The 18,165-nt window shown below is 34.6% G+C and overlaps 2 protein-coding genes across 14 annotated transcripts in view; one reads left to right on the top strand and one right to left on the bottom strand.

The window, feature by feature from the left end:
* The window catches only part of Mid1 (calcium-permeable channel component Mid1), a 46,158-nt gene extending 28,789 nt beyond the window's left edge, over positions 1-17,369 (top strand). Inside the window, exons 2-3 of the mRNA XM_089714213.1 lie at positions 9,109-9,460; positions 10,206-17,369. Coding sequence (XP_089570339.1) covers positions 9,109-9,460; positions 10,206-10,534 — 681 coding nt within the window. The 3' untranslated portion in view covers positions 10,535-17,369. The remainder of the gene's footprint in view (positions 1-9,108; positions 9,461-10,205) is intronic.
* A 66-nt stretch (positions 17,370-17,435) lies between these two features.
* Positions 17,436-18,165, bottom strand: part of Mmp1 (Matrix metalloproteinase 1) — a 28,175-nt gene continuing 27,445 nt past the window's right edge. For 4 of the 13 annotated variants that reach the window (XR_016318297.1, XR_016318302.1, XR_016318300.1 and 1 more), the window contains exons 14-15: positions 17,984-18,085; positions 17,780-17,798 (exon numbers count right to left, since the gene is read on the bottom strand). Coding sequence is in view for 3 of the 13 variants with exons in the window: in XM_089714207.1 (XP_089570333.1) it covers positions 17,677-17,798 (122 nt within the window). In the remaining 10 variants the exon portion in view is untranslated. Of the gene's footprint in view, positions 17,799-17,983; positions 18,086-18,165 lie in introns of those variants that run through there. The other 9 variants (XR_016318299.1, XR_016318303.1, XR_016318301.1 and 6 more) reach the window with 6 other exon arrangements.

Here is an 18,165-nt window from a genome sequence, read left to right as displayed (position 1 = left end):
TTTACGGGCGTTTTTTCGTACAAGCAATGCATATCCTCAAACAATAAATCTATTCTTGGCTTTTATTACGGCAGTGAAACGGAGAAAAACGCGAAAGCGGGCAAAATTAATCCAGGTGTACAAGTGGCTTAAAGTAACATCTGCATTATGGCATCTGATGAAGTGGCCAGGCGAGCAGCTGCTCCTCAGGGAGTGCAAGTCTCAGCCGCACTATTAATCTGCCAGTACATCCATGTTTCAATCACGTTCGGTATTGCTTGGCGCCAAACTTTCAATTGCTTTGGTGCATATTATCATGAGGTTGTTTACTTGATCGGGTTAATTATGATACGCGTGTGTTGTGAACTAAACTAACCTTAAGGAAATTTGTAACTTATATTAAACCTGAATTATATGTTTACTTTGAATGCATTTATTTATGTTATGTAGGTATATTGCGTAGGTATTTCGTAAATAATAGTGCGCTTGTTAAGTTTTAATTCTTTTTCCATCCCGCTTACTGCCTCATTTTTCACCTATAAAACCATCTATTGATTAGTAATTATCTAAATAGTTATTACAATTATTAGTCCATTTTAATGACTTGCCTAATAGTTTAAGCCATACGCATGCAATTTGCGATTTTCGTTCTATAAGATCTACATTGTAACATAATTCCTCTACATACGAGCATAGTACATATATATTGAAGTTTAGCTATATTGTGCACTCCGGTGCACAACTATTTTCCAACTTACGCGCTCGTTGTAATTATACTTTACGTACAGAACAAAAGGCCACATTTTTGCACGGGTTGTTTTTTATGAAAATTCTCTTCAATCTCGCCGGGTTTCGTATAAAACCCGTTGCAATAGTTGAGTGGATAAGTAAGGTTTGCACGAAGTTTGTTATTATGGGATGTCGCAGCCGCTGGCAGCAACGCGCCCTGCATCGCAATGATTTCAGTTCGCGGGATCTATTGTTGTTCTACTAATATTATTGATGTTAAAGTGTATGTGTCGTGATGTTTATTACCAATCACATAAAAGGTTTCAATGGTTTCGGATTTTATATGTATTTTTTACTGTTTGCAGTCAACGTAATTATTATTAAACTAGCGTGAATACTTTATTCGTTGTAGCGGATACTGAGTAACTACCTATATTTAGATGAAAGGAGAATTTTAGTATAATCCAAATCTACCAAATCTGCATCTTTTTAAACAAGACTAAATTTGACATTAGCACCTCATTCCACCAAAGAAGGATTAATGATATTAAGTAGGTCGACATTTATAAGTTTTTCCTAATACATTATGAATTTGGCACACCCTTAATGGGCGCCCAAGCTCGCACATTGCTCCCCTTCCTGAGATGCAGTGAACATTATTAAAATAGTCTGGTTATAAATATCCTTATCATAACTCTTCCTATTCCGATTCTACAATCCTGTTTACCAAATCACATTTCACTGCAGGAAAACATTTATTACAGTATTATGGATTATCTGCGATATGCCCTTTAGTGGAAATATTATAACGAATTTTCATCTATAAAATTATTTTGTACGAAACTGTCCGTATTAATGTTGTTAGTTCCTACCCAATAAAAAGCCATCATCTAATTCCCCGGATTGCCTGCAACGAATTTAATAAAATTATTTATGTTTCAAGGAAAATTACGTGAAAATTTGAATCATTAAAAACGAGGCCAAGTAACGTATTTCAATGCTTTCTGAGGAAAAAATAAAACAGAATTGCGAGGAAATTTGCGCCGGCTACGAAAGCAGCGCCTCTGAATAGCGCTCTAGCCATTGTACGGATCTGCCTGTCGAAGCCTCCACGTCGCTATTTGTAACAATTTGCTCACAGCCGATAGAATGCTCTCACTTTTACTGTCTTTGTTCGCAATAAATGCAACAATTTTATATTGGTTTCCGTAGGTTCCGCCGATAGGACGTTAGGAATGTTACGCACATAAATATTTATATCCGTTTATAGTGTAGACTGCTTTGTATTGTATCGTGTAAGTAAGTAAGGAATGATAGAGTCTGAGGGTATTTTGTTATATTAGTTTCAATCTTAGGCCATTCTTGTATTTTACTCGATATACGCATATCATACATAGTATATGAGTGAACTAGAAGGACATCAATATAAATAGGAGAAACCAAGTTCAACTTTTACTTTCCATAAAATTTCATTCATGCAATATGTAAAGCAATAAAAAATTTGAAAGGTTATAATAGTCAGAATCGATCAAATCGCGGGCAATGAAAATCAAGCATTTCCTTTGATCGTGGTCTCTTAAACTGTCATGTATGTGCTGCGCGTTTGATATTGCATGCAATAAAAATACAACTGCTTCGTAACGACAACATAGAATATTATAAACGATGTGTACGTTTATAATATTCTATGCTTATGTGTAATAGATTCTGTGTTATTATAGTCTTACTAATTCAATTATTTTGTAAAGAGAATTATGATACTGCACCATGTGTGATACTGTCTCCCCATATTTTAAACTATGTATTCAGAATTTAATGACATAACTGATTATAAGGGCGCGTTAACATTCTTGATCTGGCTACTTTCTAGTAGAAGTTAGAAATTGAAAATTCATTTATGCCTTTTATACAGGGTGTAAAAGTTATTATTGTCATTTTACTCATAAGGCATAATGGGCATAGTACTTTCAATATATCAGTTTAAAGTTTTTTTATATCTGTCATAGTTACGGAATAATCGCCTGTGCACACTTAACGATTACACCCGGTATAAGTATATAGCCCTACTAATATTATAAATGCGAAAGTAACTCTGTCTGTCTGTCTGTTACTCAATCACGCCTAAACTACTGAACCAATTTGCATGAAATTTGGTATGGAGATATTTTGATACCTGAGAAAGGACATAGGATAGGTTTTATCCCGGAATTCCTACGGGAACGGGTTTTTCTTTGAAAACGCGGGCGGAAAGCTAGTAGCAGATAATATATACTTTTAGCTACTAAAGCTTGATTTGGTTATCTATTAATTGTTACTTCAAATCATTCCCCGATTGTTCGTGCACAAATATTAGAATTGTTTCTAGAACTGAGAATAGCTGTCTCTATATACATAATTCTAAGCAATCTTATAAAACTATTGAAGCCTCTGCAGATTTATTAACAGTATACCTAAGCGCAGCATAGTTAAACATAGTTAAGTATGCCTAATCGTTTGTCAGGAGAAAAAGCTTTCGTCTGATATTAAAAAGCTGGTTTATGATATTAAAATTATATTCGCGCATATAATTAATCTTTTATAAAATAATGATATAGTTTATAGTATTATTATTGAATTGTTATTATATTGCATTATCTATGCAATTTGAATATGAAATTCAATTGCAATATTGTTTTATCAAAAGGGAAGTCCTATAGTTTTTTTTTTTCACACAATTCAAAACACATTTTTTTCTCTTTATAACTAAGTCTAGATATTGTATTTAAAATTTGCATTCGTTAAGCAATCATATGACAATGATCATATTCCTAATAGTGCGTGGGTGATGGTACAGATAAATTTTTTAGTTAAGAGACAAGACCACTTTCTATATCCATTTAGATCAAGATAGTTTTTGTTCAATCATTTATGTATCATTAGTTAAATTTTATCGGGTATTGGTTTAAATTTTCCAAGGAACTTTTTGCTTTTATTAATTTATAAATTGATACTCAATACACCTCACACATATCTTAACAGTAGAGAAAGACGAAATTCCCTACCACTTTTGCAGTTACAATCTTTCTATTATTAATAATATCTATCAATGTAAAGCGCGTCACACACGATGAAGATACTATAATATTTTATCTTAAGATACTGTTATATTTTATATTACAGTATCTTAAGGTATCCGGTATCAGCGTTCTGACCATTATTTTTCTTTTTGTCATTGCGTACTAAGACCCCTGTAGAACCGCCATCCTGTTACAATATGACCCGAAACACTAATACAAAATTTCGGGTCATTTGTAACAGGATGGCGGTTCTACAGGGGTCTTAGTACGCAATGACAAAAAGAAAAATGATGGTCAGAACGCTGATACCGGATACCTTAAGATACTTTAATATAAAATATAACAGTATCTTAAGATAAAATATTATAGTATCTTCATCGTGTGTGACGCGCTTAATCCATGTAGACGCTTTTTATCCCTTCAATAAACTGAAATTTGAATTCTTGCTCGCTATTTCTGCTCGCAATAAAGTATAGTTAATGTCCGAGAATTTTTCGCCACCGCAACCATTACGCGACCTATGGCGAATATGTCTATAGTGTATAAGTATGATTCATAGAAGTAGGACATAGAAAGTCTAGCGGATGACAACAGCGTCACGAGCAATGAATATCGAATAAATAGTAATTTCAAATCTCAGTTCCACAGTAGCGGCAGAACCGCGCGATCAGCACGCCGGGATAAGCGATAAGAGGATTACCCGCGCCACTGTTTGTTAGCTTCTGTTTATTTTGTTAATTTTGCTCTTTATTCCCTTGAGACCATACCCGATGCCGCAATTTATGTGTTCTCAGTATAATGTGGTCTAGTTTTTGAAATGTTCTACATAATTTACTCGATACAATATGGATTTGGTTTGCATTAAAATCTAATGCTATTGGACGGATTTGCAGCCAAATTTCGTGTGGATTTAACACGCAAATCAACTGATAGAGATTAATGTAAATGTATAGTGTGTGTACACGTGTACCATTTAAATAATGATTTTGTAAAAAGCTCTTAACAAGTTTGGAAAGATTTTATCAATAGATACCAAAACCTAAGAGATCTAATCTACAATAAGCATTGATGCTAACAGTTTCGACAATAGCTAATTAGTCAAAAAGATCCATCTTTTGTCTTTCAGTCATCATGAGAACGATCTCCAGAGATTTTAAAATGCAAGTTCAATTGAGTAGCAACTAACGAATGGCTCACAGATGACTAAGACTAACAAGCGCCGATAGTCAATATGACTCAGAGCTCAATTTCACTCTACATACTGAATGGTTATTAACTTATTAATCCCGTTCACTGGGTCACAGGGACGATAACCCACACGAGATACACATCTCAATGTTATTGACATTTTATTATTTTTGCGAGCTCGCTTCCTAGTTGGTTAAGAGATAATGAACGCGGGTTTATTCCAATCGTTTTGTTAGGTAGCTATATCTTAGGTTTTATATTAATCTATGTCAATATAAACTTTTATTATAAGGTATACATTTAAGACTAAGTTTATGACTATAAGAATGAAATTCTGATCCAGATATTATGACATGCTACTATTTTATTACTTAAAATAAAATTGAAGTGAATATCTATAAACTACGTTAAATCGTGTCTCATCTTATAATATTTAATTTTTCCAATTATTAATATCTAGATGATACCTTAAAATTCATTTCTATCTCTATATCAATCCATACGAAGTTGTAGTTTACAACTCAAATAGAGATCGGTAAATAGGACACATATAATATTACTAGGTTTCCGCCCGCGGCTTCGCCCGCGCAGTCAAAGAAAAACTCGCATAGTTCCCGTTCCCGTGGGATTTCCGGGATTGCGTCATTTTCACGGGATAAAAAGTAGCCTATGTCCTTTCTCGGGTATCAAAATATCTCCATACCAAATTTCATGAAAATTGGTTCAGTAGTTTAGGCGTGATTGAGTAACAGACAGACAGACAGAGTTACTTTCGCATTTATAATATTAGTATGGATGCTCCATAGTATGTGCACACATCTTCACATATCTGATTACATACGCAAGTACTCAAAACGGTCGATTAAGTTACACGCGGTCCAGTTAATGCGTTTTCAATTACATAATAACTAAGCGATTCTCTCCTGATTGGTTTGTTACCTTCAGCCATATCTGTGGTTATCTAATGATACAGCGCTCAGTATGATTGATTATATAAGCTGGGAGAAGGGAGGCTGCCAAACCCGTAGGGACATTACTCCCCGCAACTCCATTTGTTCTGATTTGTTAGAACCTACTGCTATTTAATGAGTGAAACTCATAATTTGATTTATCCTAGCGAGAAAGGCAAGTCACCGTCTTCAATTTGTTAAAGCGAATAAATATAAGGGCACTTAAACGTGTTTGGATTATATTTGTCGTGGGAAGTGGGTGATACCGAAGTTGGATTATTTACTGATTTATTTGTTAAATATGATTTTTTTAAATTCCCAGTAAGTAACTAAATACCACAAGAGTAAACTGTATAAAAAAATTTACAAACACTGTCAATTCCAGATATAATTTTAAACATCTGTATGAACAATTAATTCGTGTAACTAAGTATTATAAACTAAGCAAATTGTAAAACTAAACACGTATTAAGACATTTACTCTAACCTCATTTATGTTAAACAGGGCTAGCACAGAGCACTTATAATTATTTTCACACATAATTACCGAGAGCACGTGTCAATGGGCCATAAGATAAAGGAATGCTCGTAAAAGGACATCGTATTGGCTATTAGCGTTACAAGATGACATTATTGGAACAACCCCCGGGCCCCGCAGTCCCGCGATGTGTCATCGGGCCACAATTAGCGCGGTTATGGCTCCATTGCTTGTCGCGATGCTCGGACATTTGTGGGGAAAAACGTTTTATACCACTCCGCCCACATCGTACCAACAACTTTTATTAACGATTAAATAACAGTTGAGGTTTTAAAACCTATTTTAATATTAAATGTATTGCTGATTGATTCCTCTCTTTACACTCTATTTATTAAAAGGCGGATTTAGATATTTCAAATAAATAGAACGAAATAGAACACAGCAAAACCGTTCATTAATTAAAAATAAGTGATTACTTTTCTTATAATATATTTTAATCTAGGTGGTTCATCTCGCGTAAATGATATTTTTATGTAAAAGAATAGAATCAGTTTTACTTGGCATACAACGAATGTTCTCTGAATATTTTTCCGTAGAACATTTTCAAGACTCTTAGAGATCTTAATAGAACAAAAGTAAAGAGCTGCACGGTTAGACTGAGATTTTAATTGTGAGACGTCACTTTGTATTTAAAAATAACGAGCTAGGCTAGCTCTAAAGCTTACTTATGTTTTAATTTTCTAATAAATAACCTGAACAAGTTGCTTGTGCAATAAAACTTTAATGCTGGTAGTTAATTCTGCTAAAGATGTTTTCATTCTTCTTATAATTAATTACGAAACCAAATTTTGATACGCATTCGACGTCAACTTATAAATTACTTAACTGCGTAGTAAACAGTTATTACTTGGTGAGTTTATAGAGAGTAGTATGAATATATTGTATATTAATAACACAATGCCATTCTAATATGTCGTACTTGTAACAATATGTCAATGTGTGCGTAGATCGTAACAGATTACATAGATATAAGCTGTTATCAAAGTGAATATATTCCACAAGATATGGCCTACTAACATGATTACTTTGAACAAAGAGGATGCTGAGATTGCATCAATTAACGAGTGATTTCCACTTTACTAAAGTTGTCAGGGAAGACGCGAAAAGAACGTCAAACGACCATTATATTTTTCATACATAGTAGGAGGACTTTAAGAAAATATGAGTAGTATCGGACGAAGATCACAATAATGTTTGTTGTGGTTATGTGATTAAAGTAGTAAAAGGAAAAATTTGGAAAAGTTCATGCTACTAAATCGAGTTTCAAGAGTTTCATAGAAAAATAAAGTTACTTTATACAACAACAAAATCTTATAATGAAAGTTTTAAAAGGTTAACTATGAAAAAACCAGTCGATAATTATATTTAATACAAAATGTTTTATTTAACCTTAGGGCGCCGAAAGACCATTCTTATCCATTGATGATTCGCTACCTTATCCTGTCCTATTAGTATTCCTACTAATATTATAAATGCGAAAATTTTTGAACATAGATGCTAGGTGAACATAGATGATAGGTGTGTATGTTTGTTACTCTTTCACGCAAATACTTCTGAACCTTTTATGTACAATGAAATTTAGCTCACATATAGAGGGTAACTTGGATTAATACATAAAATAGGTTTTACCCCGGAAATCACATGGGAACGGGAACTATGCAGGTTTTTCTTTGAAAACGCGGGCGAAGCCGCGGGCGGATAGCTAGTAGTATGCTTATAATTTATAAATTTAGTGCATCGGTACAATTAATATTAAAACATGTGTTCCACATTTCATATTCTGCTACAAAATTGAAAACAGTTTAACTACACTCTTTTTGCCGTACCTTAAACTCAGTTTCATAATCCCACATTATAAAATCGTCCATTGTTTGAGCACGTACGCCAAACTGTCCATCGATTCCAACAAAAGTCCAAGTTTTAGTTGGAAGCGGTGTGTCCCGCTCGTAACCTAATTAATCACTGCCACAATAAACGACGATTTACTGTGATGTTGAAAAATGCCGGGCTACGAAACAGAAGGGTTGAATGCACTAGCTGTCTGGCTTTTGATAAAACTTCTTTTATCATACATTTATATTAGCCAATTTAGTTGTAATTACCTACAGTATCAAATACGTGTAGGTGTAATATTTCCGTAAGTTTAGATACATTCAATATCTAGCCTATGTAAAATATAGACGCACCATGATCATTGATTTATAGGGCCCATAATATCATTTTATTGCAACAAAATAATTATTATGCTAATCCATACTAATATTATAAATGCGAAAGTAACTCTGTCTGTCTGTTACTCAATCACGCCTAAACTACTGAACCAATTTTCATGAAATTTGGTATGGAGATATTTTGATACCCGAGAAAGGACATAGGCTACTTTTTATCCCGGGAAAATGATGTAATCCCGGAAATCCCACGGGAAGGGGAACTATGCGGGTTTTCCTTTGACTGTGCGGGCGAAGCCGCGGGCGGAAACCTAGTAGTTAATGAATATATTATGTCAATTGACTTTGTTTTATTACAATCAAATTGCACAAATCAAGCTTTAATGTTGTATTTTTGTCATTGATTTGATCTGCTCAACAGCCTTTATTTCCTTTCTACTTTCCTTTTGTACTAAACGTTGCTCGGTTCAGCTGTCCAGTGATATTAACGTAAATTGCAGGAAACGTATCGACGGTGGGCTTGCAGTACAATGGTGCCGCTGTGGGTGGAGGAGGGAGCGGAGGAAAACGACGAGGGCAGCAGGTCCAGAAGGACGCCAGCAGAGCACGCCGCCCGTTGGCACGCACGCCACCTCGAGCGCGTGGGTCACCTGGACCGGCGACGAGGCGGCGGCGTCGTCGGTCGCTGGGTGCGCGCAGCGGCCGCCGGCCCCGGCCGACCCCTAGTTCGTCTTAAGCCTTGCCTATCAGTTTGTCAACTCGTCGAGCAACACTGCCCTTACTTTCTGCCGGCGGACCGCGCTCCTGCTTACCCAACGCAATATGCGGGCGAGCCCACGTTCCTATGTCTCGGTAATGCTTTTATTTTTATCTTTCACTGTAGATTTTATTTATTTATTTTAATTATCTAATATTTGTTTATTGTAATTTATATGAATTTATATAATTAAAATAAGAACACCAAGGAACCCTATTTGTTTACTTAGTTTATATAAAAAAAAATTGAATGCCTATGTGTCATATTAATGATATCAAAACAAGTTACTTTGACTCAGAAGAAATTTTTAATAGGAATATCCATTGTTATTACATAGAGAAAGTTTTCAGAGCGCTTTTTCTTCGAACAAATGTATGCTGAATGCATGTGTTGTGCTGGCAAATAACAGTAAAAGGGACGTTTTAGGCTCGATTAGCTCTCCACCGCCGCTTGGCCGCAGTTCAAATTGAGAATACTAGTGACAAATGGTGCTTACTGTAAACTGCACGCTTTTTATATTTCTTTGACCAATTGTTGCTTCACTTTTCTTCACATTGACCCTTTATTCTTTTGTACAATTTCTTTGAACTAAGTAGCTTGCGGCTAAGGCTTCCTCACAAAGAGGCTACTTTTAATATTTCTGCGCTTTGAACTGATAGTTAACTCCATTTTATAGAGCTATTCATATTGAAAATGTTTTGAATTATTTACTTTTTACAGTCTTTGAATTCATTAAGCTTTATAGTGATTCACGGCTCTACAAGTATCTGTCGACGTCTTTTACACCATTATTTATATGCGTTTATAAAATGGTTGAGTTAAAAATGAACGCTTTTCCAGATCCACGCATACCCGAGACCGGCGCTCAGGCGAACAAGTCCAACTACGGCCCCGACGACTGCTGTTACTGGTACTGCGAAGGCCGCCTCTGCTACCACTGCGAGTCGCGGCTGAGCGAGCCGCAGCGGCCCGACGCCGAGCGCTGCAGCCCCGTCGTGGAGCGCACCGCCACCTGCTCCGTGCCCTACCAGGCGCCCGCCTCGGCCCCCGCGGCCTTCCCGCGGCCGGCCCTCCTCGCCACAGCCCTCCTTATCACACTCGCCTCCATGGTGCGGACTTTCTGGACGTCGTTTTTACCTCTAGTGAATGTGCGTGAATCGAGGTTATAGTTTTACGTTTACGTGCGTCGCACCATCGTGTACTGCGACAGCCGAACCACGATAGAAACTTTTACTAGTGATGTACTTATGATAATAAAAACGCTTCGGTAACGTTACCGAAGCGGCCGGAGACCCGCGACGCCGGGCGCGATCCGCCCGCGCCGTCGTACGGCATCGCGGGCCCCCGGCTCGTATAGACTCTAAGTTAATATTTGTGTCCGATCGTTCATTGATAAACGAAAAAACACCAATAGTTCTATATCGTTACTAAGATGTCTGAAGAAAACTTCGCCGTTGACGATGTTCCAGCCAGTATATGTATGTCGAGAAGGTTTTTAAAATATTTTGTTGGAGTTATTTATTACATTTTTAATGTTGATTATTTTGTAGCCAATATTGCAAAAGTATTTACAGGTTTTAATGAAATAGTAATGCATATTTTGTTAATGTTATAAATAGTAATTTTGCAAGTAACTATTCACTTCCCGATATATGAGGTGGTCTTTTTGCACAAAATGTGTAACCGTGTCAGCCAGCAGCCTGCAATCTGCATGGTTGTAACGAGTAGAAGAGTTTTAAGTCGCACGGCACTCTTATGTATAATTATTAAATAATTGAGCCGGGAGTTGGAAAGTTGTTACAGATAAGCAATTGTTTTGCATTAGTGGAGGAAACAAAATGTTGGCATTTGTGCGGCTTTAAAAATGTAAAAGTCACATATAACCATAATGTTTAAATTGTATTAAATCATTAAAGCACACATAGAATAACACGAGTAATATATTAAGATTATTTTAAAACAGATTGACAATAGTGTTACATGAATGGGTTTTAGAAAATTATTTTTGTAACGATATAGCTTGTCGCGCATAGAGCAAAGGGTATATATAATATTAGGTTAAACGAATTTGAAACAATGCGATCAGTAGTTTTTGTTTGTGTGTTAGGTAACAATAAATACTTAAAACCAATATACAGGGTGTCCTATCGTCGGTATTCTAAGCTCAATGGAGGATATAGTTTTGCATACGCTGAGTACCTACTTAAAAAATTCCAGTTGCATTTTTTTGCAAATGGATGAATTTAAAACTCTTTGTGTACACCCCTAACAAACAACCCGCCTAACTTTGCCACCCGCACGTGAGCTACCGTTTAAGATTATGTTTTCATACACAAAATGCACATTATAGCGAAGCGTTGTATGCCGGCTGCGCGGAGCTAGAGAAGAAAAAATGAATTTTAAGGAAAAATTTAGCAAAAAATTTTTGGCGTAACGTTGTTGTTTAAGTATTTTTTACGTGATCAGTGTATGCAACTCTACAAGTTCCTTCGTGCTTAGTATACAGATAGTGGGACACCCTGAATATTAAAAATGGATTAATTTTATAATCAATAAGGTTTCTTTTAATAATTAATTAATCACGATTCTTTTTATTATTTTTGTAGAGAACACGATTTCATTTGCTTTAAATAATAATATAAAAGGTCATTGTTTCTATGTCCATCGGTCAAAGAATGCCTAACACTGGTCTATAATATATAATATGTATTAAACATTGAAAGAAATGAATATTAGGGTTAAATAACGTAGTTGTTGTTTTGTAAGAAGTAAAAAAGAATAAATTATATGTAATAATATATCCGTCTTATGAAAGTATGATATTCAGATTGTAAACGTGGTTGAGCATGATTTTTATATGATATTTGTTTTATAATATATATAATGTACATTTATATTATGTCTTGTATATTGCAGTGACTGTCACCATGTTAATGGGTGCAGTCCTTTTGAATAATTATATAGGTTACTACAGTGTTTGTTAGTTTTCTTATTTAAAAAGAAATAATATGATAGTTGCGTCGTTGAAGATTATGTGATCAAAATCAAAGTAAAATTAATGATTGTAAAGACTTTATCGAATGAACATTTGTTGAGAATATTATCCTCGGACGAGGATGTAGTTGTTGATTGCAAAGATAATGATAATAATATTAAGTAAGTTATTTTTTACGTTTTTAATGTGTGTGAATAAAACTAAAACGGTTTGTTGTTTCCACTCCCTGTCTTTGAAGAAAGACCACCGAGGGTGCTAATTGTCTATTAAAGCTTATTAGAATTTTATTTTCTACACTTTAAATTTATCTATCCACGTGCACACTTAAAGTTTACATACATATTATTATTTATATTAAAACTCTAAGGTTTTAAATTTACATTTATTTATTATTGCTTTGCTTTATTTCATGGAAGGATTAGATATACATACTCATTACTCAGTCTCATTTATTTAGAAAACTTATATTTTAATTGTATTCTTAAACTATCATTTGAACATGTCTGATCTACTTACCTATTTGTTAAAAAAAAATAAATGTTAAATGTAGTTAGTAACATCTATGTCTCACATTGATCGATTTTAATTCATACCCGTTACGAATATACTTCTTTATTTTGCAAAAATGTCTGTACAACGAATTTAATTTCCATTAAAACGTTTAGACATCTGAATACAGGTATGACCTCTATTTTTTCGGAAATCCTTATACATAGAGCAATTGAGTTTTTGAGTTACACACCTCCAATCGAGTTTATTCAATCGTGTTATTCGTGATGCCTAGTGCCTTCACTCGTTTCGAAGTGAAAGCGGTTGCAAGGTTAGATTAAAGTACGGAATAAACTAACTGCCAGTTCTGCCGCCAATATAGAACAATTCAACTTATGATGCTGTTCATATGATGTCGAGTCGTAGGAAATTAATTGAAAGTTATTTGTAACTAATAATAGTACATAGCGTTCACAAATCAGTTATAGATTTAAGCCGTAAGTATGTAATGACGAATGAGTAATCGTTTAATTAACGTTGTAATGAGTAATTGTTGTGACGTCCGTTCATGTTTCATTTTATATAAAATCAAGTATGAATTAATGAAGAAATGCACAGAAAGCGTCATAATTTGGAACGGATAGTGATACAATTTGGTATCTTAAGTGAAAACTTCCTGGGTAGTGAACCAGCCCCAAAATGATACAATATACATAATAGTTAAATATTTGAAACTTTAAGCCAAAAACCCACGTTATTTTATTATCTTATTCTTCACGTTTACTTAATATTGAAACATTAACAATTCTTTGGACGTTTTAATTCGTTTCATTTTCTCTAAATTTCACTTAGCAACCTCATGTGACTTGAATGAAATTATAAATTTTAATAATTATCAAAAGTGAGTTATAATAGGTACAATAGGTAAATAACGACCCAAATAGCTTGGGCATTTCTCACGATATCTATGTGTAAATTATCAAAATTTAGAATTAGAAAATGAATTACTAGTACATAATTAGTTGGATCAATTTCGAGCACTCGTTAAAACTTACACATTGACCGTACATTCCTTCTTTTTGGATATTTCTACTCTCACTCTTAATAATCTTCTCTTCTTGTCCACTATTTTAACATTAGAGTAGAGTATTAAAGACCAAAAGCGAGGAGTTCGGTTCGAATGTTGTTTGTGATTATATGACATGCCTCATTTTTTATTTCAATTTCATGTATTTTTCAACGATACATATATTTTGGAAGTAAAATAATCACGGAATCCCATTTATTGTGCAACTGGTTAAAAGCACGCGACGATAAGAAAGAAATCGGGATTTAGTAATTTTTTTAATTTTTGTAGGAATACCTTAGCAATAATTGGTAGAGTTTAACTGTTATCCATGTAGAAATCACATAGACGAGGTCCGCTCATGAACAAATTCAGCGAATAGTGTCTTTAGTAGGTTTAATATAATGAGTGTATTTCGATGTTTATTTCAATCTAAAATTTGGTGTATTTTATGTTTTATATTTTAATTAAATGTATGTTTTGATGTACATAAATAACGTGTAAATGTTTAACGCACAAATGTTATGAAAGAAGTTGCTAACAATGTATGAATATTATGTACTTAGCTGTAACTATAACTGCAAATAAATAGCATAGGAATATGAATGTAGTTACTTTGGTGCGAATTCAAGTTCAGTATCACGATTTATGTACCTATTGAGTGTTTTCTGAGTTCATGTTAAAAATTGGCCGTAATTTTATTACCAGGTCTTTTGTATCTTGGTCAGTTTATGTTTACGAAGAAATTTTGTGTACACGATTTATCCGGACACGCACAATAAAACTATTTGCTTTCGGGGTTATAAGTGAACTGTAATTACATATTGCACAGTATGTATAATAGGATAATATATTTTTCTTCTTCGTAATTATACTAATGTAAGGGAAACAACACCAAATGTTAGCCTTCTTCATACTGTAAAATGGATGTTACATATTTTATACGTCGAAATTTAGGAATTATGTTATTGCATACTCACAAGATAGACTAACAAATGCGCTTATGAAAAGAAATATTATATAAGTCGATAAGTGTCGCGAAGATACCTCTAATAACCTTGTATTGCATGACAACGAAAAACTTCGTAATAGTTTAATTAATGTCTGTCAAAAACATCACCATCTTTCATCTGTTCAAAACATTTGAAAACATAAGGTTAAAATTCATAATCGCGATATTGTAGGTACATGATATGTGTCTCACAGCTAACGACCATCAAATTTTATATCAATATATTACAGCGATAAGGTAGTTTACGCGATTGTACTAGCCGTGTTTAATAATCAGAAAACCTAGGATAAATATTGTAATCTTAACAATGGCATATCGAGACGCTGGAATGTCAAACTAAATACGAAAGATACTTGGGGTCGAAGTATAAACTGAATTTTTATAATCCAATAACTAATTGAAAGTATGTTGCTCAGTTGTTGACGCCGACGACAACCAAAAAGTCGAGGGTTCGGAACTAATCGAGTAGCTATACAAAATGATTTGCCGATGTCATATTTAACATCTGCTAATGTGGACTAAAATTGGCCAGGTTATATCGGCATGGATTGTGGATCTTAAAGATTGCCCTGCAGAGGCAACAGAAATGATGAGATGAATGGTACTAAAATAATTAAAAGAAGCAAAAATACACGGTTTCACTTGACTTGGGGCTTATTCTATGAATTTGTCAAGGGCTTTCAATTATTTACTAGGTTATAAAGTTACGATATGGTCTTTCGAATAATATTCGAATAGTTTTAATGTAATTAGACAATAAACAAGAAGGAATAATCTTTTGCACATTGAATTAGAATATGATCGTGGAGATAGATCGAGTTATATATGTGAAATTTGATGGTCGGTTACAGTGCAAAGTTCAATGACATAAAGGGCTCACGATAAAAAAGAGAAGGGTATGGGTGTGATTATCATTTTCGATTTTGAATTGGTTAATTAGTCAATTAATTGTATTCACTGGTACGATCACATTGTGTCAGATTATATATATAGGTGCGATTATTAATACGTTCGATGAGGCGCGCGATGGCTGTAAGGTGCATACGGTGATTCAACCATGTCTTATGAAAAATATGTACCAAGAAATAGATTGTATTATTATTGACTACTACCATAAGAGTTTGTAATCGATTCATCCATAGGTAGGTACCTACTGAAGCCCCGAAAGTGCTATTTCTTCTTTCAAATTACTTACAAATAGAATTGTAATATATAATTTTTGCCAATGACAAGTCATATGTTTATGTACATCTCTGAAACAATCAAGTGACTAAGAGAATATCGACTTATTTTTAATATTATGCACTATTAATAATTAATAAGAATACACCATTTTGAAAAAAATGGTTAATGGAGTTTATAGAAAGTTATATACAGAGCAATATTGGAAAAATTTATTCTCTTAGCCCCTTCTTTGTTGAGTGCCTTAGTGGCTATTAAATCTACTCGTGACTCGAAAATTCCATTTGTTTAAAATACATTAAAAACAATATAAATATTCAAAAAAATTATATTTGTTAATTTCATAGAGAAAATTAATAGAGTTATGTTTATCTTTTAGTACGATAATTTGGACTTAATGCTAATTTTAATATTAATAGGTTCTAGATCATATAAATATATTTTTATCAGAGAGCACGCATTCAGTACGTCACAAAATTTTGTCTCGTAAGTTGATATGTTCGTAAATCATTAAAGAACGCGGTTATGTATCTAAAATCATAGTGAGAGAGTTAGAATAGTGTAAAGTGTAATATTAAATTGAAAAGTGACGACGAGAATGAACCCGATGCGGGTCATATCGTCGGTTGCGACTGCCACAGTAAGCAGGCCTCCTATATATTAATATGATCTAGGATGTGTCGTAGGTGTTTCTCGAGTAGTGGTCGTGTACTAAGTCTTTTTCGCCTCGTAAATAATGGTTGACCGATTTTACAGTCACGTCGGCGTTACAGACTCCTCTATTATTTACAAACGTAAACATCTCGAACATAATATGTGAGGCCGTCCTGGGTCTATGTGCTGCTATGTGGTACATGCGACCGTTGAACACGCGGACGGCGCGAACGCTGTGTGAGTGTAGAGTCGGCGCTACGAGCCCGGCGAGGAGGGCGCGAGCGCTGGCCTACGCCGTAGAGCGAGCGCCGGCCACCCTTCTCATATATTAGCATCGTTTGACACTCGAAGTAAGATTAATCGATTCGTATAAATGTAGACAGATTTTGAAATTTAATATTATTTGCATTTTCCTAAGAGTTAGAACGATCGAGACAGTAGGTCGCACGACCGTGTTATGAAGAATTGTGGAGATGTTTATTAAAAAAGTGCGTTTATGAAAATGAAATAAAAACGAAAAATATTGTCGATAAACTTGTAATTACTAACTTAAGTGGAATTATAAGAGGAACAGAACCTGTTAAATAAACAATTCAAAAAATGCAATCAGGTCTCTTATTTTTTATTCACATTTATCATAATTTTGTTAGTATTAAAAGGAATCGAAAGAAACACATGAGTTTTGTTTAAATGATTTAATACAAATACTTCTCTTACTTCAATATCACACTCGAGCTTACATCATCTATTTATATTAAGTATAAAAACTATGACTTCAAATTAAATTATTGTTCTCGCAACAGTACAAAAGTTCGCACTCGTCAACAGTACGGCGTTCGCTATACACAATATATCGAACACTAACAGACACACACACACACGATCACAGAGAGAGACGCAGTGTTTCTTTGCGCTAGGCGCGCACTGTGGAGGTAAGTGTAAACGCCAGCGCTAAACTGAGCACCATCCAAGTATCAGGCGACGTCATGACCGTCCCACTGTTCCCCCTGTTCCCACTCGCGTCATTGGCGCCATCTGTTCAAAACACGTAACAAATAATTTAATGGGTGAACGTATAGCGATACGATCGGTGCATCTGTGCACAATAAGTGCAATGAACAACACAAATGAGTGATGAATGTAATGAGGCGTAAATCCCGCAAAACAAATCTGTGTTTTTCAACAGTTTTACCAAGCAAAAGAAATGAAAAGAAACCTACGATGCGAGTGAGTGATGGCGCGACGGAGGACGTTTCTAGTCCTCCTTAGGTAACGGAGCCCAAGTACATACTACAGTAAGGCTCCTGACTGAACGTTGACCACTGAAACATGAACTCGACTTTAGCAAGTCTTTAGTGTCACCGTTACCAGCTAACTACTTGACTTTACTATTTACATTACT

This window comes from Colias philodice, chromosome 3 (genome assembly GCF_061535455.1).
Source record: "Colias philodice isolate Cphi_HAF_F1 chromosome 3, ilColPhil1 Martin Lab GWU primary, whole genome shotgun sequence".
NCBI classification, from domain to species: Eukaryota; Metazoa; Arthropoda; class Insecta; order Lepidoptera; family Pieridae; genus Colias; species Colias philodice.
The sequence above is the reverse complement of the archived record's forward strand: the minus strand, read 5'-3'. Positions and strand labels throughout refer to the sequence as shown.